This window comes from Nylanderia fulva, unplaced genomic scaffold, assembly GCF_048542155.1.
Source record: "Nylanderia fulva isolate GAGA-0341 unplaced genomic scaffold, ASM4854215v1 Scaffold51, whole genome shotgun sequence".
Classification (NCBI taxonomy): Eukaryota; Metazoa; Arthropoda; class Insecta; order Hymenoptera; family Formicidae; genus Nylanderia; species Nylanderia fulva.
This window is the reverse complement of record NW_028190599.1, coordinates 554,497-580,301: the sequence shown is the minus strand read 5'-3', so window position 1 is coordinate 580,301 and position 25,805 is coordinate 554,497. Positions and strand designations below refer to the sequence as shown.

The window sequence follows — 25,805 nt, the reverse complement described above, 5'->3', positions numbered from 1 at the left end:
ATTGAACAATATGCTAGCTTCACACACACTATCCTTTCTCGCGAAATTCAGTCGAAATTCAATTGGAAATGCGTGATAAATCCCGCTATCATGTGATGTGTTTAAACTGCTTCTCGTTAATGGACAAACACAAAGTGACAAAGTTGTTAGAATTGTGTATATCACTTGCGTTAAATTGAAAGCAAAAATACACGAGTCATTAATCTCTTTTATCCTGAGCAGAACTTCAAAACGGCCGTAAATGACGGTCGTTGAAATATAAAAAGCGCGGAAAGTGGCAAATTGTTATATAACAGAATTGGAAAACTCGCTTCGGTATACCGAAACGCGTTAATTGCTCTCTATTGAGTACGTTTTATTTGAAAGCCCAGAATCGACTGTAAATCCCAATCGAAAATAGGACAAGTGAATAGAAAAGCGCGTGTGCTACGACTGTTCAGCAGTTCCTCCTCTGACAACACTCGATATATTCTACTATACGCAAGTGAAATAAAAATATTATCTTTTTCGATATGTTTTTTCTTTCATAAATGTAATAAAAAATAGAATTGTTATCAGTAAATATTCCCAATTAAATAAAATTCATCTTCTAAATATACTTCTTTAGATTTTTCTGAAAGAGAGAAAAAACAAAGCCAATCTATTTTTACTTTTTTTTTATTTCTATCTTATTTTTTAAAAAGAATAAATTGTAATATATTTTTTCTCGCGATAATATTTATTCTCATTCCAATATTCTCTAAGCATTTTCAACTCTGAATTTTTCTATACCTTACAAACACACAGCAACCTTATATACGCAGAGTGCATTAAAAAAAATATTTTATTTACTGTAAAAAATACTTAAATTTTTAATCGAGAACTGCAAAACCAACACAGAATTTAAAGAAACACAGTGTCGAACGGTAGAAAAATAAAAAAACATATCTTCGAAAATCAGATCATTTTATCGATATGCTCTTTGCAAAAGAAGTCTAAATATTCAGATATAGATATTAGCCAAAGTACATAAATTTTGTATTATGCATTTTTCAATATCTCTATATAAATAAAAAACATTTTTTTTGGATTTAAGAATTGAATGTAGAAATTCTGTACTGCATCAAGAACCATTATTGTGCAGATATTACATCTCGAGGAAAACCTAGGCGATGATTACGAGGAAGAATCCAGCAGCGCTGGCTACCATACAGACGAGAGTTGCAGCCCAACTCCGGAGCCCGTCGTAACGGGTAGCAACTGTGAAGTTCTCAACGTGGAGGACAATTGCTCGGATTTAACCTCGGTGGAGCGACTCGCCGAGAAGTATGGTGCTCTTTATGCCCAGGCCAATCTGCATACCCTGGACGCACTAGACGCGCTAGAGTCGCTCAAGGACGCTCCTGACTTAAAAGCGAAGATTCTCTACTCGGTGGTAGTGGTAAGTGCAACTTTAAGTCAAGTAATCGCAATCAAGATACTTCTCTACTCGTCAAAGCACCGCGATACTTAAAATCTCGCATATCATATATAAAATTGCACCTCTATAAATATTTAGCTCTGTCGACATTAAAAATATATCCAGTCTTAAAATCATAAAATAAAAAACATAAAATATAAAATATAAAATTGGAATTAAATAATTAAAAATATTTTAAATAAAATTTAAATAAAATAAAATTTTTAATGGTATATTAACAGAGATTTTCAGTGGATAGCAAAATTATCGATGTATGACAAAATCAAACATTAAAATTGTATTACATACCGGAAATCGAAATATATTTTTTCTCATCGATCAATTTTGCATGACAGACAGTGCGCGACTTTCGCCAGATGGAAAAAACGATCGGACGTAACAAAAGGCGCAACGAAGCGACTATATGGATTATACGAATAGCACTCGATCATTCGCAGAAATGCGTACGAATTAGTCACGTAACAGGCACGAAATTATTGTGTGAATATCCATTATACAATATGTCGTTGTCCCGCTTCGCACATGGATTATTAACGAAATCTGAATAAAAAAGGCTTTGACTATTTATGACACACTTCGTTAACCATCTGGTTTAATGTCAGTCTGACTTATTGTCAGTATCTTGTCAATATATAATTGTATAAGTAGTTGATTGATTTGATTATTAATTCATTCTATAGAAACAGTGCACTGCAGGATAGAAATGATAAAATAATTTAAAAAATGCTAATTTTTTTAATCATAAATGTAAATAAATAAATAACATATTCTGATAGAGACATTCACACTAATATGCATTCATATGCAAATGCAATTGATTTGATAAAGACATTAAAATATCATGTATCATATCGTTTTTTTAGAGTATCTTCTTATATTATTATTAATTTCTGTTTGTTTTTTTATTATGATTATTACGAGTAAACAATGTCGAAAGACTGTTTCCCTTCCCTCTCTCTCTCTCTCTCTCTCTCTCTCTCTCTCTCTCTCTCTCTTTCTATATACAAAATATTTTTCTTATGCATATATTATTTTACACAAAATTAAAATAATGCATATATACATACATACATATACATACGTATATATTGTATATGTTTCGATTTATTATTTTATGATGACAATAAAGATTCCTTCGCTTAATAAATGTAATTTAATATCTCTTTAACGCGATATTAATAATCGCTTTATACAAAAAATAAATAAATAAAAAATGCAAAATTTATCGTTTTAATACCATAGCCAATAATTGATTAATAACAAATTTGTATTCTTTCTAATATATCAATTTAATTTTAAATTTTGACTTAAAATCAAATTTAGCACAAATTTTATTTTTATAACAATTAACATAGAAACAATGATGTAAAAAATCCGTAAAATCGAACAATAGAGACCAACTTAATGCATGCGTAATTAAACCGATGTACACGTGTACATGAGTCTGAGCAGCTAATATACGGTTCACAGGAATTGTATATACGTCATCACGTGCAAACACAGATCATGTTAAAGGTGTCAGAACATGTAACGAGATATTGGGTTACACCTTGCGCGTATCACTCCTGACAAAATTTGAGGCATAGTAATTATATCAACGAGATTGAGTTACTAAAAGCATATCCGAAAAATCTCTCAATGTGTTAATCATTTTTTTTAATCTGTTGCTCTATAAATATTTTTTTAATCCATTCGTACGCTCTCATTGACGTAAATTTTAATATTTTAAAATCTCGTTTGAACTTGGATTATATAAACAAGCAAACATAAATATGTTTATTCAAGTATAAATATCGGAAATTAAATTGGATGTAGAATATTTTCCATATTTCTTGTTACAGAAACAGAAGTTTGTTATTCTCTTTATAAATTCGGTCACTCTGAGTATAAACACACGTTTTTTTCTAAAAATAAAGTCGCATTAGTTTCGCGTGTCAACAAGAATGATCGAACGAGTTACTGTCGTATGAACTCGCCAAGCTCATTTTCGCGTGACATTGGCTGTTACCCACAGGTCGCTATGGAAACTAAGTATTGTGGCATTGAACGCTAACGATATGATACAATAGTGATAAGTGATCATTATCATTACGATGAGTAAATGAAATGTAAATAGAAGTATGCAATATGAGACACATTTTGCTACATTTTTATGTACGATAGTAGGAGAACAAAGTTCCATTTCTCAAGTAGAGTGAAAGAGATGCATCTCGAGATGCAAAAAAATTATGCAAAGCACAAAATTTATCTTCTCATTCGCGAGCATTAAAAAAACGTCGGTTGTACATCATGAAAAAGAGAGAGAGATTAGCCGAAATTTAATGGAGAACGCATATACTCGACCGAGAGTGCGGTATGTCGACACTTGATCTCCACTTGCACTCTCGCGTTGGATAATGTTAAAGCAGGCGCTACAAACAATGCCACCGCGAAACGTGCACTTTGGTGTGGTTTACACATCCCGTAATCATCCTTTGAAACTCATGTTGTACAAAAGATATCTACTACCATATATCTCCTTTTCGTTAAATATTCTCCAAATAATTCAAAATCAATCTTTATCATTCTCTCTTTAGTAAAAGTTTAATGAAAGGTCCTCTTTTTTCTATACAATTTTTGAATGATCAATATTAAATAATTTAATAAATTTAACGAATATGTTTACATCAAAAGTATTGAAACTTTTTAAGTGAAGTTCACGTAAAGTCAAACGGGCAATATCTATTATTATCCACTTTTCAAGTTTAATTTACAGAAAGTTCTCAATTTTCAGTGATATAACTCAAAGACTCTTGATACTACAGTTTTTCTTAATGAAAAGAAGATTGCTATCAAATTCATCAAAACGTATGAATGTACATTGAAATGCTAAGCATGTATAAAATGTCATTTTATACATTTCTGAAAAATGGAGAATATGCACAAAATAAAAAAAAGGAAGAATAAAAGCTTCATTCAATTTCAAATATCAAGACAACTGTAACTTAAAAAGATGAAAAAATACATAAAACGCAATTTAAATTAATAGATACATTTAAAGAATTTATAAATATATAGGTATTAGATTTCACATTGTGCCGACAAGTAATAATTTTTTTACTGCTGGTTTGAACAGGAATTTATAAAGTAAACTTCTTCATTGCAGGTGAAGCGTAAAGCGATCCATTTCGCGTTCGCGTCGCGTCGTCTCGTTGATCCAAATAATTTCATTACAGCGTAAAACTCAGTTTTATGATCAACGAAGTCTTTGAACAAAAACTTGTAAAGTTGTACAAGATATCCTTTAAGAATTTAAGAGCGATTATATATGCAAATATAAAATTTTAACTAATTATTTCAAAATACACGTAATTATTATCAATTTTCGATATCTTTTAATTAAATAAATATTTCTTGCATTGAAACTGAATTTCATAGATATAATTGCATGCATAGATCCAATTCTGTATGCAATGTAATTACATGTATATACAGATATAAAAGTAGCACTGTGTAATTGCATATAATAAACACGTAATATAGACGAAAGAAAAATCGGAATTTATTTGGAAAATACCAATTTATTCGCGTTAAAAGCGAACAATCTCTTCATTAGCAACGAATGCAAGCGTGCGTGTAATAGCGTGCTTTAAAATTAAGCTCTGTGTATTTTCGGGGAAATTGCATTATTTAAAATAAAACGTGCATTTCACAAAATAACGTATTCAGTAATCCATCTGAAAAACATCTGGCTCTTGATATATATATATATATTTTTTTTTAATTAGCAAACGAATCAAACGAAACAACAACGAAATAAAAAAAGCAAGAGAGAGAAAAAGTATATAAAGAGATATCTTTTTGTAACAGTTAATCATAAATTTTGAATAGAGCATCAACGATGTTTGTATATACATATAAGTATGTTGTAAGATTATTTTTACTACCACCACGCACCTGTCTCTCGTCCGATCGATGGACCATTAACGTCAAAGCCGCCAGGGGGAGGAAAAGAGCGAAGGGATGATCTGTGGTAGTGCGAAAGGGGAGCCGGGCAGAGAGCGCACTTTTGCGATGAAGTATACTCGGCAAGTGACAGAGAGAGAGAGAGAGAGAGAGAGAGAGAGAGAGAGAGAGAGAGACACTGGTCCGTCAGCCTGAGGCTATTAGGTACTTTGCATATATACACGGATACATACAAGTATCTTTCACACGGATATCTGGGAAATCGATGAACTAAAATAAATATCCACGAAGAAAGCGACACACACACACACACACACACATACACACACATGTATATACATATGCGCGCTCGCGCACAAATCTGGACTATATCTTTCTTCGTTACTTCTCTTTCTTTCTCGCGTGTTTATGTCACCTTGTAGAATAGGCTGCTGTCACTTGGTCGATAACCCGGCTGAGACAATTCGCGAAATACTATCTTCCTCGAGAGGCGCATATATGCACCTGTAATTTCGATGACGATGCCAGAACTAGCGCTACAGCAACTCCCGATGTTCATGCGTCATTTTCAGACGAGCTACGACAGCTGATTCCGTCGCAGATGGTGGAATTTCAATCGACAATACGATTTATACTTCAACCTGAAATAACTTGATGTATGCACGAATATCTCTCAGACGAATATCAAGATGACGGAATAGTATAGCATAAGAAACGAGCGAGGTGAAATATTGACAGCTGCTGATCGATATTTTAAAGGCCCGAAATCCAATAAAATTCTCCTCTCCGATTACTATTAAAAGTGTCGAATAAAATGCGAGAGGCAATCGTTTTCTTAAATAACACAAGCAGAGAGATCTAATTCGCTAGTCAGCCGTTGCCGTCTTTCGTTTCACACACAAATGCGATGAAATAAGCATGAAGCAGAAGGGATTCCTTGCTGCTCAAATTACCTCATGCATTTTTCCTTTATTTTGCGAAAGGTTTTCATCCGCGTGCGTATTTATATATTCGTAGATAGAAAATAGCAAGAAGATATTAACTGATAAATACCTATAAGTGCAATAATAATTCCTAATATTTTCTTAAAATACGATCACTAATTATTTGATTATTTATACAAAAATGTTAAGGAGTAATTTATATAAGTCGATTCTTCTCTCTCAAACAAAATTATTTTCATAATCAAAAAAATAAATATTAATGTTGAAAAACAATTTACATATTGAATAATTGTTCTTCTATTAAAAAATGTAAAGTCCTGTAAATGACCATGAATTAATACTCGATATTACAACTATAAGTTGGGATATAGCTTAGAGCAATCAATTTAATTGATAATAAAACTTTACACGAATTATTAATGAGAGAGAGCTTACGCAGTTAAATGTTCTGTCTTAACTTCCGATTAGTTAAATCGAAATCTACACGGAAAAAAATTAACCACCATAATTAAATTTTAGCTGTCCCTATATTATACCTGAAATTTATTATGCCTAAATTTTAGCTATAATAACTAATACATTTTAGCTACACAGAGAGAATTTTCTCTTACAATTTATCTTGAAAATCATGGTAATCGTGGGAGAATATGGTATTGGAAGAATTTTATAAGAATTTCTCTGATTAATATTTATCACAATGAAAAATATTAATATCTACTATAATAAGATATAAAATATGTTCGATTAATTTTATTATATACATAGTAAAATTTATTATGTACATATTCATATTTTTTATTGTGATAAATATTAATCAGAGAAATTCTTATAAAATTCTTCAAATACCATATTGTCCCACGATTGCCATGCTTTTCAGGATAAATTCTAAGAGAGAATTCTCTTCGTATATACTTAAACATAGAATTCTCTCTTTCTCTCTCTCTCTCTCTCTCTCTCTCTCTCTCTCTCTCTCTCCATATGATAACTAAATTTCAGGTTGTAATATAAGGACAGCTGAAATTTAAGTGGTCTACAGTTAGCTAATTTTTCCCATGTATGAAAAAAAGAGTTGATTAAAACTATAATAGTATATATATATGTTGATTATCATTTTTCTTTAGAATTTGAGCCAACTGCGAATGATCGTGCGAAATATATTTATATAGTGATAGCTTATCACTCTGCAATTAAATATGTTGCATAGCGGCAAAATGATTTTCACGTAATAAAATAGATATTGCAACGAAGAAATGATTTTTTTGCTCTTACAAACCTACAGATGTGTCTTACAATTAGAAATACTAACCAGAGGAGTCTCGACTATAAAGAAAGCTTAAAAGAGAGATAATTGTGCTTATTCGATAATGAATAAAAATCTTTCGCGTTATTGCATACGTAAATAGTAGCGTTTATCAGCTGATTATGATCCAATTTAATACTTTGCGCGATGTAGAGTTGCAACCCACATTATATTCAGCTGGCAGTCACGCGGTGAATGCAAAGTTCTAACTCTAAGTTCTAACTCAATTCCGCAGATTGAAGGTATTGCGTGTACCAGTAGTTTGGTAACTTTCGACATTCTTGATATAAACTAAAAGTTACCATGGATATTTCTATAAATTGGCTAGTCGTGAGTTAAATTCTCCTTCGTGGAAATCGACAATTGTCGATATCATAGTGATATTAATATATACAATATTCTCGTTAATTAAAATATATTCTCAAGATTTAGACATAATTGTTATTTCTTCAGATTATCGACTCCCAATTATTTATAATAAAACATTATTGCACGAATAATTCACGATTCCGTTAGAAGTTTATTATGACTCTAGTGTTCAGAATATTTTTATGTCAAAGAGAGATTCTCAGAGTGAATCACCCTTAAAAAAAATGTCGATTTCTTTTAAACAATAGAAAATACTAGGTTGCACAAAAATTATATTCCTGTATTGTGTGTCTCGTAGTAACACACTCTGTCTCATTAAGCTTTAACTCGTTTCTTCTGATTCATTACGCATAAAATAACTGATTGTTATGACGAACGAATGAAAAACGTACGAGTTGTAATACGACAGCGCAAACTTTCGCACTTGTAACGGTACCGGATAAACAGTTAGTCGCTCTCCGTTCAGGATGAACCGCTGTTAAAAACAGTAATTCATCAACAATGCCCGTATATATTGCCATTGTGTAAATCCGAGTGTAAATCCAACGGAGAGGATTCCTTCGCGCGACATGATCTCGTGAAATTCCGTCACAATTACGCGATAACCGGAATAACGCGGAAGAAGTATGCTCTCACATCGCCTAATTAAAACGACCGGCATTCTTACCACGATGACTTCAATGCTGCCCCCGATTTCATAGAGATTACGATCGACGTATCCTCCATAATAAGCATATAATAAGCACGGCAAAGCATGTTAACAAGATAATCTCTATGATCTATTATATTATGGTATGTGTTCGCAGATGATTCGCGATTATAAATACGTTTGGTACTTTACGCATAAAATCCATTATCAATCAAATATAATTATCGTATTAACGTTATTGGAAAAAAAATAATCGTATGAGAATTATATAAAATACGCAAATCAGCATCATCCAACATAAGTGAAAATTATAAATAATTAAAATAGAAATTCGAAATATTAATCTGATTAATACAGATTGCAATTAGATAAAAAAATCCTCATGTTGTATATTTTATTGAATACTACTGCTTCAGTTTTAGTATAGTAATTCACTGCTACAAGTTTTTTATTATTATATAACCAGTAACAGTGATTTTTACCATATGATAAAATGTAAAGAACATTTTAATAACATATATGTTTAACTTTGCGAACTAATATTTATCAAATACTCTGTCAATCAAAGATATCCGGATATCATAAATCTGTCGTATAAAAAAACCATTCAATTTGTAGCGAAACGATCGAAACATATAGGATATACAAATCATACGTCGACGTCAATCATGAATCAGCAAATGTGTTATAAAATATGTTCCACTTTCATCTCTCCTGCTTAACATCCGTTCATGATAATTTTACTACGCCACGTGCGACATGTACTCGACACTTCTTCCTCATTCAATTCCACTTGAATATTCTAAACATTCGTGGAAGAAAAGCTCGTAGCACGAGCGTCGAGCAGACGCGCGTAATTTAACGGCGTGTCTCTAACAGCATGCATATTCTAATAGAATGGAAAACTGTTACATTACCAGTCGTAGTCTCAGCTAATCGTCGAATTTCATCCGCAGCTCTCGTGGCGTTTAGCTGGCATGGTTCAGACGTCGAGGCGCCTGGAAGCCCTGAAGATCCTGAACGGCGCGGCCGCATCGCAGTCGTCGGCGACGTCTCCGGAGCTCGAGGAATGCATAAAACGGCAACTGGCCACTTCCGGTGCGAAGACCGGTTCCCGTGAGGTCGCCGAGCAGGTGGTCAGCCAGTTGGAGAGGACACTGTATGACTTTCCGTGTCTGCGTAGCTGCGCCGAGGTCAAGAGTTATGCCACCGCGTGCTCCACTTTGGCCTGGGCGTGTCTGGCACGTTCCACGCCGCTGGTGCTCGACGTAGCACAGAGTCTGGAGTTTCGTAGAGAGGTCCACGTGAGGCATCACACTTCCCCGAATCCGCACGGGACCAGGATCAGATCGGTCCTGTGGCCGGGACTTCGGGAGGGTTGTCAAGGTCCCTGCCTTCACAGGGCCGTTGTGATGACTTACTGAAGTACTTGCGACACTTCTGTAAAAAATAAAAACGTACATTTATACAGAATTGTCGTTTTAAGTATTAATTGAGCTTGATGAAAAAAAAATATATACATATATTTTATACATGGAACAATAAGAGAAGTACATACAAACTTTAATGAACGATTAACACCATCAAATAATAATATATAATACAATAATTTTCTACAACAATTTATAATTATTTTGCATAAAATAAATAACAGAATTATAAATACTCTTTAATAATTTGAGAAAATTTATCTTCGTCTTAAAACGTAATTCGCTTCTAGCTGGATTATCTTACCTAAATCGAATAAAAATCTCGATATAATTTAGACAATTTTGCACAATTACAAAATTTATAGTGTACAATTGATTAGACTTACGCAATTACAATTTCAGATATATACATATAAACAAATATTTTTACAGCAAAATTTTTAAATTTGCAATTATATATAATTTGACCACGAAAAGAGATAATTATTAACTAAATGAAAGACAGATAATTTCATATAGGATGCTGCATCACAGACCCAATTTCATGCGTGCTTATGATGTGCATTTCACATCGTTGACACTTGACGCCGCAACCGGGCCTTAAATTTCAGAAATGTATTTCGTGCATGTTGCTCGTGATTCCATTGACCGCATAATCAAGAATTTAGGGTAGTATGACACGTGTTGAAGTACTGCATATCCTGTCTGCATTCTTGTTTTTATGTAAGTATGTTTAATTCGATATTCTCGAGACAAAAAGAGATTGATAAGAAAAAAGAATGATCAATATACAAAGTGAATGCAAACAGATTATGCGATATACAATAATTGAAAATAAAAAAAATTATTACAATAGAATCGAATCGAGAAAAAAATGTGCATATGTTTATATTTATTAAAGGAAATAACTAAAATAAAACTATTCATTTATTATTTTCTCGCGTAAATAATATGTAATTATAACAGAAAATAATTAATATATTATAATCATTCAAAAATTGCCTATTCTGTAAAGAAAAAAAGTATGTTTTTTATTACAAGGCAATGTCTTCGAATTGTTGTACCTGAAAAAATATTTATCTCTTCGATTCAACAATTGATATCTTAGGAAGAGAAATTATTTAATTTTTTATTTATAAATTCTCCAAACTTATTTAAGCAGATGTAGATTTAATTTATCTGTTAAAAATATGATCACAGAAAAAATTATAATATAATGACAAGATATAATAAGGAACAATTTAAAAAATAGTAATTTTATATTTAGAGAAAATATTAACATTTTGTTATTTATCTAATAAGTTAAGAGATTAATGCTCAATATATAATATAAAGTTACATAAAATTACAATACTAATAATTATTGAGATATATGATCAATATTTTATTCATCAATAGACTTTATTTTACGTTTATTATAACAAAAATATTGTATATGATTTTAGTCACCATATATCCTTTTATTAGAATTATGTACATTAAAAATGTTAATAAAATTTTTTAATAAAGCATTTACATTTCTTAGAATTTATCTGATCTAAAAATAATTCTAAAAAAGAGAACAAAGTGATATTATAATTACGAAAATTGATATTAAGGCAGGAATTCAGACGAATCAAGCTTAATTATTGAAGCGCAGCTAGAACAACATCGTCTGAGAGGAAGTCTTAATATACTCAATGTACTGATATGCATCACATAATTAGAGCGAAAGCTTCAAGAATTTGTTGTTTTAATTTTATTCGACAATCTATTAATTTTATTTTTTTTAATAATTTTTCTATTATTATTTTATTAATATTATTGTCATATATCTAAAGATAATGAGAAAAATAGATAATAAATATTTTTCAAATTAATATATTTTTACATTATTAATGGTATGAATTGAATTAACTTCAATTATGTTTTTATTTAAAACATTACATTCTGAAACTATTACATTTCCTAAAACGAAATAATTTAATTTTAACAGAGCAATAATAATAATAATAATAATATGAAGAGAAAACTCCAATAATTAGATTTTCAATTGTTATATCAAGCGAATTACCGTAGGATGACGTTTCAGATTTAAAGATCAACTAAAAATCTGCTAACTATAAAACATGATTAATAATTTACAGCGCCTGATCTTCTGTGTAAGTTAGCAGTATCATCTTAACTAACCATCTGTCCGACAAATGTGTTGTTATTGATTTGATCCTATATGTCTGGAATGTGATCAAAGAAAGAGATGAGGCTATTCCTTTAGCCATTTAAATTCCTTGAGACTTTACTGCCGACCCTTGCATCCTACTGCAATCCACTAAATATTCATGCCTTTTATACTTGTTAAAAATGCGGAAATATATTTATATTATATATTTAAATATATTTTTCAAAAATATATATATATTTTAAAATGTTGCAAAGATATGAAAAAGAAAATATACATTAAAACATCACATTTAAATTAATAACAAATTCAACAATATACAATATATATATTTTATTTTTTATAATTGCAACAAATGATCATATTTGTTGATAAAATGAGTATTCTTATATCAAATATAAGTAGCGCATGGAAAATTACCATGTTTTCTATAAAAGTATTGAATTGATCTATCAATTAAAAAATTGTACCATAACATAATATAACATTACAATATACAAATTATTAATTTTTTTTAAACTGATGTGAAAAAACTGATATGATATGGATCATGTAATAGCCAATAGGAATATTTTTAATGATAGATCATAAAAAGCCACTGGTATCTTAAATACGGATATACTTATTTCGTAGTAACAATTCGGTATAACTAAAATATACAATCATACTGATATTTGATATTACAATCAAGCTTTGAAATTTGTTCGAAATAACTATATATAGAGTAAAGCATAATCTCGTATCAATAATACAAAGCCTCGCCAAATTACAGAAATTTAAATAGTATACTTCATAAAGAACTAAATATGTAGATAAAGATATGTCTTTAATATTACACAATATGAGAAATAAATGTATAGAATAGACATCTTTCAGAGATAGTGTGATAGTAAACAGAAGAAATTACTTCCAGGTAAATATTTTGTCAAATCAATATATATACGTAACATTGCGTTACAGAATTATTTCTATTTATGATTAAAATAAAACTTATTCATTTATCTGTGTATTTATCATATATCTCTACTTACAAAATTGTATTTGATATATAAATACAGATTACATGGGATGTAAATTAGAACATATATACTCAAATTAAATACATTTTACATTTCTGTACGTGTTCTGTATGTATGTATGTATGTGTTTAATTATGTATGTATGTATGTGTTTAATTATGTATTTTATATCGCATTATACCAAAAATTAGTGTTTTATAGAATCAAGTCTTTGTTTATAAAATAGTCATGTCAAGTTAATAAAATTGTACTTTTTTATTATTATAGTTTATTTTTCTCTTTCTAAATTTGTTATTCAGTTAGCAAATGGCAATAAAAAGTTACACATTAACAGTTTTAACAATTTATACAGTAGAGAGAAATACAATATTTAACTAATTTAATTATTAAAAACATTATATCTACTATTAAAGAAGAAAGTGAAATTTTTTTCTAAAAACACATGTTATCTGGCAAATTTTAAAACGTAAAGAAATACGAATTTAATTATTTCTAACTGATTGATTAGAAAGGATATCCGCTATCAAAAAGTGATATACATGAATGCTTCTGATTACACCTCTTGAAAATATAAAATTTCTTTTTCTTTTGTATGACATAATTTTTCATGAAAATTTACATGATGACACACCATTTCTTTGTACTCTCAGTTGTTTCAGTCGTTACCTTATTGTCATCATCCTTTATCCCGCTAATGTCTAACTTGGTGGATTCAAACTTATAAGGTGTGGCTTTTGGTGTGGATATCAGCATAGGTTTGACAAAACCTTTTACTAGATTTATAGATCTATTTAATGAACTATTCTCTTCATCTGTTTTCTGTTTTTTTGATGAATCCCAATTTGCTGTCTCAATTCTACGTTTCCTGTCCAATGGGCTACCATTTGTAGGAAAACTGTCGGATAATAAACTATAATGCAAGATCTTAGGTTCTGTCTCGTCATCTTGTGGTATCGACATGTTAGACGTATTTACGAAAAGAGAGCTATTTGGTGATATCCTTCTCTCACGCAAAGTAACATGACGCATTCTACCAATCGAATGTCTTCCTGAGATGTTCCTTAAGGTCTTGCCGAATGACAAATCTTTTGATGGTTGACTTGGTGTGCCTTCTGTATTACTTACGTCAAAGAGTTTTGAATTATCTTTCACACAATCTGATCTGACAAGCATAACTTGTACATCTTTTAGCATGTATGGATCTTTTAATGTAGATGCATTATGAGAAACAGATGCCTCATTGTTAATATCATCGACTTTTTCTTTATCCTTCTGTATATCATTCTGAGAAATGGATTCTGATGTTTCCGATAGCTCCGATGTTGTAGATTCAACAATGTCCACTGAATAACTTTCCGTGTCTGTTTGAACTTCGCTTTGTATCTCTTCTTTTTCATTTATGCCATTTTTCAGTTGGTCTTGTAATTGGTCTTCTCCTAGACTGTCGTCTTTTGGTCGTTTGTCGTTTAATTTTTCTTCTCCATTTTTTGCAGGACTCTTCTCAAATGTCAATTTCATATTATTATCCTCTTCAAATTCTTTGGTTTCAGTGTTGACATTTTCTGTAGAGATTCCTTTTTCTTGAGAAATAATTTTGCTTTCAACAAATGCAACTTCCTGAATAGTCTTTGTAGAAGTTTGAAATTTGCTTGATGTTTGTTCTGTATGATCAACATATTCTTTTTCAACAGTAGATTCTTCAATTACGATAACTTTGTTACCATTCTCTTCCTTATTTTCCTTTTGAATTGAAACGTTCAATTTAACTTCAGCTTCTTCTGATCCTAGCTGCATGTCTGTAGTCTTTGCTTCTGGATTTTTCATTGATAATTTTAATTGTTTTGATGACTGATTAAGTCCCTTTGTTGGAGGACGAAGTTTGCTCTACAACATACATTATTTCTGCATTGCAAAGAAAGTAACTTAACAGATACTTTATATACTCAGATATTTTTGTATTATTTATGCAATTATAATATTACTTTGGCCAAAAATTATTTATCCAATCTATATGAATTAATTTTCTTATAGAATATATATGTATCTATAATTTCTCTCTATACAATTTTAATTATCTGTTAAGCTATTGATTACATAGTTAATATAATACAAAATTTTACATTTTACAATAATATGATAATTTTACATTTTACAACAATAAGATAAAAATGTTTATTATTTAAATTACATGAAAATGTTTTATTATAACGAAATTCTTCTATAATATATAAAATGTTTTTAATAATTAACATCTTTTAGCACTTGTACATAAATTACAATTTAAAACACATGCAAGATTTATATAAGATATAAGAAAAATAAGAAAATCAATATAAAAATCAAATACCATGAAAAAATTGTTAGTAATAATAAAGTTGACAATAAAGAATTAAGAATTAAATAATCATGATAAATAATTATAAACATAATTATAGAATTATCATTCCAAATGTATACAATATGCTGATAAATTCATACTTAATCTATAAGAAAAGATAATACTATCATAATTATAAGTTTAATAGAAAATATCAATATTACACTAATTAAAATAAACACCTAATATTATATAAATTGACAAAATACAATATATTAAATAAATAAAGCAGTGTAGCAATTTCAATAATTATATACATATATAATTTCTAAACAGATTATTTAATATTTGTATATTGTAATGTGTATTTCAAAATAATCATGTATACAATTATCATAAACTTATCAAATTTATAATAGTTTCTGAATATATTGTAAATAATGAGAAATTAAGAAGAAAATTAAAAGCAAATTTTTATGAAGATTTAGAATCATGTTTATAAAAAAAATTGAAAGTATAGTTTTATATACCTTAAAATTCTTTCCTGATCCAGTTGGTACTTTTTTCTGCACTCCAGTCAGTTTTGGCCTGAAACAAAAATAAGATATTCATAATCAATGAAGAGAGATAAGTCGTATATGGCAGATGGCCTTTGAGTAAATGCTGGAGGTGATGAGAGGTACTAATTTAAAAATATGTAAAACAAGATTAACCAAAGTTTCTCATGTCTTTTCAAACAGAAAAAATCTATATATATATATTTCTCACACATACATTATTAAAATATTCTCTCTAAAATAAAATAAGAGAAATAAAAATTCTAAAATATCTCTAAATCTCTATCATTCCGTATCATTAAAGCTTATATCAACTTGGTTCTTACTTCAAAATTCTTCGACTTACTGAAAATTGTCTTTATGCTCCAAAATTTATAAACCATATTTTCATATTACAATCATATAGTATATTATATATAGATATATTTCCAGATGTTATGAGATGATGCAATATCATGGAGATCATCTTGGAGATTCTTCTCTATGAAATATAGAAAACTATAGCGGCAAACACAAGTTCCAAATATACAAACAGTACTACGTAATCTACTTCTTCTTCACTCTGACAATGCCTCGGAGTCAATCAGGTAGATCCAAGTGTGACTATCTATGACTGAGAAACTCTGGCAGAACTTGCAATTTCGCTGTTGCTAATGTTTCTACAAACCTGTTCAAACTCTCGGACTCGCGCTGTCTCTCGTGCAAGCTAGATTCAGAAGCTTTCGACGGCGCGGTCGTTGCCTTGAGCCTCCGAACGTACAAATTCCTCTCATCGCCCCCAGGGGCCGCCTTCTTTGGCGTCTTACCCATGGCCACGATAGCGATTAGCGGCGTGCCTATTAGTCGCGCCCGATTAAACTCCACACCCTTTTTTTTCGTCTTATCCGATCTTTGTGCAAACGCTACAAGCTCCCACTTAATGTACGATAAGCAATATACCTATATCTTGCTTCTACTATCGGACTCTTTCTCTCACATACACACACACACTCTTCCTCACTTACTCTCTCTCTCTCTCTCTCACACACTCTCTCTCTCTCGCTCTTCTCCTAATTCTTCGCTACCAATTCGCCTTCTCGCTAGCTCAAATATTAATATTCGTCCTTTCTTACTCTCGTCGCGGCCAACTACTCGCGACGTGGACGTGGCTGTACGAATGCGGGTGCCGGTTTCTCGTGCACGAACGGCTCCGTCGAGTTCAAGCGCACATACGCACTACGCAGGACGCCATGCAACCGCAGACCGACTGCGACGACGAGGACACGATTAATGCACGACGCAAGCGCGCGCGCGCGCACGTGTGTGTGTGTATATGTACGTATATGGCATGCGAGGGTGACGGAAACGTTTATTTCGAAGACTCGTACACGTGAAATTGTCTCCGCGATTCCAGGAGTCTGAAATGCCGATTAATCAATTGTCGCGCGCGAAATAGACTGTCGACGTCGCGTGTATGTACGTGTGTAAATGTACAACCGGCTCGCGCTTCTCACTGACTCTCCTCACTTCCGGTTGCCGGACGCGGGCGGCGTCCTTAATTGGCGCTGTCGTCGCTTTCGCGCGCGCATACGAATCGCTCCGAAATTATCTTCACGAAACTATATTTTTAATAATTTATTTTACACAAAAATTGCGGTCACACAAAATCAGCCATTTTTTATTACGATGTCGTTCTCTCGGGAAATGTAGAATTTAAGAAAAATTTTTTTACATAATATACTAGACATATATATGTTATATTATATTCGTATACTTTATTGAATATTGGGAAAAAATATTGATATATCTACCTTGATGATGCGATGGCACGTCGATCTCATTTAATTTCGTTGCACTTTGATTTTGTAGGATGAACTTCTTTTTTTATGACAATTTTGGAGACCAAATCAAAATCGCGACCGATATATCGATCACAAACGACGCCTACGTTACGTTTACACTTTAAGAGAATCTCGCGATAAATTTCGCGTGCAAAACTTTCACTTTTGGACAACGAATGCGAGAAATATAAACCGATTCGAATATAAATTCCGCGACACGTTAGCAGCGCTTTCCAAGCTCGGCAGCCATATAAAACCGTAGCCGCCATATTGTCTATCGAGAGACGAGATTGCGATTCTCGAAGCATCGAAGTATCGAAGCAATCGAAGCAGCTAACTTCAAACCATATATGTGATTATATCAATTTGAATACATAAAATAAGAAATATTTTAGAAAACATGAAGAATAGATATAGTTATGCAAGAAATATATACGCACATTTTTAATTTATATTATAGAAATATAATCAGAAGAAGCATTAATTATAGAATATATATGTATACGTACAAATCTGACGATGATTGTGTTTGGTTTTCGATCTCGACGCAATTTGGCAAGAAAATAGATATCGATGATTCATCTCCTCGATCGACCTACAATTGTACAATATTATATATTATTATAGAACATATATAAATATATGTGATAATTATTCACGTACGAGATTTACACACTTTTTTCAGACGACCGCAAGAAATATCGAAGGACTCGCGAACGATTGTAACTCTGCGATTCGTCATAGATTAGATGTTTCACCAACAGACTGTTCATTCGCTAGGAATATTTTGCAACGTTCTGATTGGTCGATCGAAAACACTTGACGCGGGAACTTGAAATTCAAATTTATCAATTCTTAATTTATTAATATAATTTTTGATTTTTTATATGATTTATATATATGAAATTTTAAACGTGAAAAAGAATTTATTGATCTGTATAGTCAATAAAAAGATACTTAAAAATTATTATTTAATATTCGCATTTGGTCGGTAAGACAGACCTCCAGTTATTTTGATGTATATGTGTGATGTCTATATGTATATATTATATGGCTTTTGAAGTTAGTTTTTATGTACATACGTGTCAGTAAATATTTGATGTATTATGTGAAATATTATTTTTATAATATCACAAAATTTGTTTAAAAGTTTTTTTACCATAATTGCATGTGTATGGTATTTTGATGTATATGAGTTGTGAAGTTATCATATGTGAGTAGTAGTAATTATGTTATTAATGTATTAATAATGAATGTTTTTATAATTATCTCATGTATTATATGAAATATTTTTTTACAGATAAGCATTACAGTCTCTGGTAAAACAACAGTTTCCTTGATAGATGATCCCACACTGGGTATAAATTACATAATGGAAAAAGAAGAAGGTGTTGGATCAGTTACATTTTTTGATGATAGTGATCACAGTGATGATCATTATAATTCTATTCAGGAAGTTACAATCTCCACTATAATTAAAAGTTTATCCCAAAATACCAAGTACAATATCTTATTGTTTTATATGTTAATCTTTTTATGTTCAATTACTAGAATACTAAAATGATAATAATTTTAGTGCTTCAAAGGAAAACAACAATGCATCTCTATCCACTGATAAGGTAAGATTGCAAATTTATTATAAAAAATCTAGAAGAAAAAAGGACATTGGCATAAAAATTATATTAATTTTATAATTCTATTTTGACATATTGAAAATATATATTTGGAATGATAAAATCCTCTTTAATTTGAAAATTATTTTTAAAAAACATTAGTTTTGAAACATTAATAATGTTCATAAAAAAAGAAAAATATAATAAATTGACTTATTTTTTAGAATAATTTAAATGAAAGTATATTTAAGCTAATGAGTTTGCAAACACTGGTATTTGTGCAATTCAATATATAGTTAAATAATATGAATTATAATGTCAGAAATTATGAGTTTTATTCTTGCAAGATACATCAAAATAAATAAATATTTTTGAATACTATGTTTAATAATAATGGATTAGTAAAACATACTGAAAACTTATTTTGATTCATGAATTAATAAATAGCTTGGGCAATTATTTTAAAGTTTATTTTTGCTTGAAACTTTTATTACAACAATTGACCGAAATTTACAACTATTTATTAATTCACGAATCAAAAATAAAGTTTTGGTGTATTTTACTAATCATGTCATTGAATATAATATTCAACAATACTTATTTATTTTGATGTATTTTGCAAGATTAAAACTCATAATTTCTGATGTTATAATTCAATATGGTATACATGCAATGAGGACACACAAGTCTTAAATATTGAACTGTGCGATAAAAACTAATGATTTACTTAATGAGTTTTATATCAGTATGATTTAATATATAAAAAAATATATTTTTGTAATTTATATTTATGGTGATATTTTTTCTACAGCTATGCCAATTTCTTTGTTTTAATGTTACAATGATAATAGATAAAAATATGTACCCAGATAGCCACAATAATTATTATGACATCATTTTGACATCAAAATGATATCATAATAATTACTGTGGCTATCTGGGTATTATATATATTTAGTTGATATATTTGTACGAATAATATATAAAAAGATAAATATTACACTATATAAATATATATATATTTATATTTAATAAAAACTATGAAGTGAAATAGACAGTATATAATGTGGCTAATAATAATATTTCAAACAAGTATGATAATGTCACATTGCTGCAATACGTATATAAGGATTTTGTAATAAATTAACGGAATACTCCTTAGCACATTATTCAAAACAAAGTATACTCTAAGTACAAAGTATACTATATTATTACTAAGAGCTTATTTTGGTCAAAGGAATGTTTGCTGTCTGTTTACACAGCAGCTACAGTTTATTTCACTTCGACTGATGTGAATAATGTAATATAAAATTACCTGTGAGGAAGTCAAGCCAATACTCATAGCAGAAAGGAAGAAGACTGGGATGTCTGTTGATATAAGGATAATGATTGTGGTGCCAGAAGACTGATCTTATACTTATTATGCAAATGCTCTGTTATAATGATTGATTGTGTGACTGATGAATGACTAATAAATTTAGATTATTTAAGACTTGTGTATTAACAATAGCATTTTTTAATGTTAACAAGTTTAAAGCATTCTTATTTCAGTACATAGTCATTAAGAAGTATTTGAGACTTAGAAAGAAGAGCTAATGTTAGAATTAAAGATATTCTGTTTTATTATCATATTACAGGTCATATTGACAGCAGTTTACAATGATCATCTTAATTTAATAAATCATATATTTCTATTTTTTTGTCTGTAATTTTTTTATCAATTTTTTTTGTGTCATCTGTAGATATATTACAATTGTATTTCTTTACAGATGTTCTATAAGAAGAACAATAAACGAAATGCCAAAAAAATAGAGAAAATAGAGCAAGATGATCCCATATCTAAACGACTCAAGGCAGAGAGTAGAGCTTCAAAACCAAAACTTATTCATAAAGAGTCGGGTATAAGAATATATTTGATACATGAAATATATGTGCAATACACTAATGTTTATTTTATTATTTATTTTTAGAGTATTTAACAATATCATCTCATGAAGAAGAAGACAGTAGGACTAACAAAATTGAAAGCGTTAATAATAATGCATTATTAAATAATGCAAGTAACGCTTTTAACGAAGATGCGAACACCATTCTAGAAAAGGAACTAGTAGTTACAAGCACTTCTGTTTCTCATTCATGTAACGATTATCTAGCAATTAATAAAGAAAGTAGTACAGGTAATGTTTCATTAAAAAATATAAATAATATTGAATATTTCAGTTAGTCACCGATTCGAGTAATATAAGCATACATAATAACAAAGTGATAAAAATTTCAGGAATATGTGATAATCAGAGCTTGTTAGACAATGAACAATTATCACAGGTTACTATAGAGTGTCAAATGGTCATAATAGGTTCTTATAAATGTATTCCTAAGGAAAATGTAATTATTTCCCATACTGGTGTACGATTTAACGTACCTTTATTAGAAGATGGTAAATTTATTTTACTCATTGCAAAAAGATATTTGTAAATATTTAAAAAACATTTTGAAATATTTCAATATTTTATAGCTACAAGTTTTGTTACTCTGGACGTAAAATATAAGGATATATGTAAGCTGTTGGTTCATTTTGGGATTTCATTGCCAGTATTATTCTTTTATACATCACCAAGTTCAGGTGCTATGATACGTGAGTTATTAGGAATGAAAGATCCAAACGGACCATATTATGATCCTATTGGAAAATATGGTATGCAATGCACACGAAAATTCAAAATAATATAAGATTTTTTACGAGTAAATGACTATTATATTTTTTTATTGTTTTTTTTAGATTTTATGCATAGACGTATTACAGTATTGTCAAATAAGTTACTGGACTATTCAAGACCCAAATTAAACAGTATATTTTCACCTACAAATAAAATAGATGAATTAAATTCTAAAGAAGCGCATAATATATTCGTACGAGCATCGCCTAGGGATGTATGTGTATATACATATTTGATTAAATTAATTTATTATATATATAAATATATATATGTATATTTCTATATATTTACTTAATCTTTACAGAATCAGCAATCGCATAATACTGTTACACGAAAACAGAATCAAAGCTCTGTACCAAATATTGTCGATGGTAATGACAACATACAAGCGTAAGACTTTTATTCAAACAATTGATTGATATTTGTTATAAACAATTGATTTTTTATTTTTTAATAAATTAATATTTAATACATGTGCACGAATATACGTATATGATAAAGTATACTTTGTAACTTAATCTGTTTAATCTTTTTTCTTTTTTTTTTGTCAGTCAGCTAAATTTTAAAATACAAATGTTGCTTCTTTTTACAGAATAACCATATATCCACCACCTCCTGCAAAAGGGGGAATAGCCATCAACACTGAAGATTATTTATGCCTAGCGGAAGATCAGTTTTTGAATGACGTGATTATAGATTTTTATTTAAAATATCTAATTTTAGAGATATTATCAGAATCTGATCAACGCAGGACTCATATGTTCAGTTCGTACTTTTATAAACGCTTGATCAGACCACATGCTCAAGCTGATGAAAGCGTTGTGCCAATGACGCCTGCTGCGAAACGACATGCAAGAGTACAGAAATGGACAAAGAATGTCAATATATTTGAGAAAGATTTCATTATAATTCCTATCAACAAATAGTAAGTAATCATAAATTTTTTAATGATTTAATTCCTAACTGCGCTGACCATGTTAAAATTATGACGTCAGAGGCGAGAAAACACGCTACAAATTTTTGAATGCTATTTCGAAACGAAAAGATATTTTAAAAGTATTTTAAAAGTGCTAAAGCTATCTGAAATAGTATTTCATCGAAATATTTTTTCATTAAAAAATAGCATATAAATTTTCAGCATGTGCTTTTTCGCCTCTGACGTCACAATCTAATATGGCAAAGATCCAGGAGCTATAAGTAGCAAACATGCTATTTTCTTTTATAAATAATATAATTATTTGTAGCAAACATTGGTTCTTGGCTATTATCTGTTTTCCTGGACTAGTTGGAAAAGTTTCCACGCCTGCTAAGAAAACAATAAAAAATGATGTCCAAAAGGTTGTAAAAAAGTTGAAAAAATTGAAAACAAAAGCCATTACAATTGGTTCTACAATCACTCCTGTACCTACGACGATAACGATAGATCAGCTGGATGATGAATTTGAGAAGGATGAAGTTGAAGGTGATGATGATGATGAGATGGAAATAGACAGTGACAAAGAGGTAAAATTAATTTTATTAATTATATTTTCATTATACTATATTCTTTTTACTCTGAAATAGTTAATAATAGAATAACATATTTTATTTATATAGGACGAGACGGAACGACCAGAGGAAAATACAATTCAAACTCAAATTAAACTTGAGCAGCAAAAGGAAATTGTCAAAATGTAGATACATGCATAATACATATACATAATGTATCATTTATGTAATTTGTCGTGAATTGAATATTTGAGTGTTTGAAATTTTATTTACATTGCAGTCCATGCATATTGATATTTGATTCGCTTGCTGGCACCAGTAGATCACGAGTAATCGCTACGTTAAGGGATTATTTAAGTTGCGAATATGTTAGTAAATTTGGTGCAGAAAAGACATTTTCAAAAGATACGATTAAGGGAGCATACCCGAAAGTACCCCAACAATCAAATTTGACTGATTGTGGATTGTATGTATTACAGTATGTCGAAAGTTTTTTTAAGGTAAGAGTATATACAACATTAAAAACAAAAAAAAATTAATTTTTTAATTATTTGTTTCTATATTTCTCTGATTATGCATATATATTAATATAATTATGAACTCTTGTTTTCCTTTATTAGGATCCAATTAAAGATTATACTTTGCCAATTAAAACTTTGAAAACATGGTTTGAGGAAATTATTGTGACAAGAAAAAGAGAGGAGTTATCAAAACTATTAATTAGATTAATAAATAACACCAAAGGGAACAAAACTATCAGTTTGCCCACTATTAATTTCCCCACGTCCGACGGTAAATTAAAACCGAAGAGCGAAACTCAGACAGATACAAAAGCTGCAAAGCCGGAAGGGGAAAACAAGGAAAAGTCTACAAATGTAGAGACAGAAACACGCATTGTCTCAATTGTGACAGAAAATACTGAACCGTCTAATGAATTTATTAGTAGTAGAACTTACCATATTACTCCTTGTTCTTCTCCAAGTTCTACCGACTAACACGACCGAGAGTAATACAACGGAATTGAATTTGACTGAACACAAAACTACAAAGTATAATTATATCTTTTATAGTAATTTTTATATTATTGATAAAAATTATTTTTATTTTACTATCAAAATACGCCTATATACCAACCGTTATGAACCGTTTTCCTGATTCGACTTTGTTTCCACTCACTATAATTCTCCATGGATTTTTCCAGAAACGCTTTCTCCCAAAACATATACCAATCAAGATGTGATATTACTATTAATTATATATAAAAGAATTATATGCTATTTTTTTATAAATATATATTTTTTGTATAATTAAATATATAACATTTTAATATATCAAATATTTTATTGATTTTTAGATCATCAAATAAAACGGTCGTATTTAAAAGTTAAACGAATTTTTAGGTTGATATCAAGAAGACAGGATCAAGACGATTCTCCTACTATTAAAAAACACAAAGGAGAGTCCTTTAATTCTTGTAAATAAGTTTTTTTCTACATTGATAAGATTATAATGTTAATCCTCATTTACGAAAAATACATGAAATTATTTATTTTAACATATATAAATAAAAATATGTATAGTTAATTTCTTCGAATAAGACTTTGAATAAAACTATTTAATTTCGCAGATTGTACATCTGGTACTTATGTGATTAATTTTTTACATATCTATACTCTATAACGGATTATTATATAGGCATATGTTTCTTTAAAATTTTATATACCTATATAATAACAAAATGTATATATGTATTATCTATATTTACATCTCAGATAAAAAGAAGTATTACCTTTATTAAATTATCTAGAATTTTCAGATAATTTTATTGGTTTCGAATTAGCACATAAAAAATATTTAAGCAGTAATACATATATAAATATATATATATTTTATATCCCTTTTATAATTTACATTTTTTTTATAACTGCATAAGAATACATAGTCTTGAAAATTATTATCTATAAAATTATCTAGATGAATCGCCGTATAATATATTTAAAACAAGATTATCTTCATCTTA

At 29.7% G+C, this 25,805-nt stretch overlaps 3 protein-coding genes across 5 annotated transcripts in view; 2 read left to right on the top strand and 1 right to left on the bottom strand.

The window, feature by feature from the left end:
- The window catches only part of LOC114941462 (uncharacterized), a 38,814-nt gene extending 27,722 nt beyond the window's left edge, over positions 1–11,092 (top strand). For both annotated transcript variants that reach the window (XM_029316454.2, XM_029316455.2), the window contains exons 6-7: positions 1,124–1,420; positions 9,623–11,092. In XM_029316454.2, the coding sequence (XP_029172287.2) occupies positions 1,124–1,420; positions 9,623–10,090 (765 nt within the window). In that variant the 3' untranslated portion in view covers positions 10,091–11,092. The remainder of the gene's footprint in view (positions 1–1,123; positions 1,421–9,622) is intronic.
- Positions 11,093–11,988: 896 nt separating this feature from the next.
- LOC114941522 (uncharacterized) lies at positions 11,989–17,388 on the bottom strand. Of its 2 annotated transcripts, XM_029316542.2 has the most exons (4): positions 17,260–17,388; positions 16,815–16,983; positions 16,121–16,178; positions 11,989–15,157 (listed from the first exon to the last, which is right to left on the bottom strand). In XM_029316542.2, exons 2-4 carry the CDS (start codon positions 16,955–16,957, stop codon positions 13,889–13,891), a joined length of 1,470 nt encoding a protein of 489 aa, XP_029172375.1. In that variant the 5' UTR covers positions 16,958–16,983; positions 17,260–17,388; the 3' UTR covers positions 11,989–13,888. The 2 variants fall into 2 exon arrangements, with proteins under 2 accessions (XP_029172375.1, XP_085343352.1); XM_085487226.1 differs by having other exon boundaries at positions 16,815–17,388.
- Positions 17,389–19,005: 1,617 nt separating this feature from the next.
- On the top strand, positions 19,006–25,418 carry LOC114941496 (uncharacterized). The gene is given in 17 exon segments (XM_085487198.1): positions 19,006–19,180; positions 19,268–19,467; positions 19,544–19,586; positions 21,350–21,479; positions 21,551–21,757; positions 21,859–22,017; positions 22,096–22,275; positions 22,360–22,511; positions 22,602–22,687; positions 22,890–23,222; positions 23,542–23,800; positions 23,894–23,970; positions 24,066–24,285; positions 24,406–24,768; positions 24,770–24,834; positions 25,140–25,154; positions 25,156–25,418. Coding segments are annotated over 16 exon segments (2,529 nt in total). The 5' UTR covers positions 19,006–19,180; positions 19,268–19,339; the 3' UTR covers positions 25,268–25,418.
- Positions 25,419–25,805: the final 387 nt, after the last annotated feature.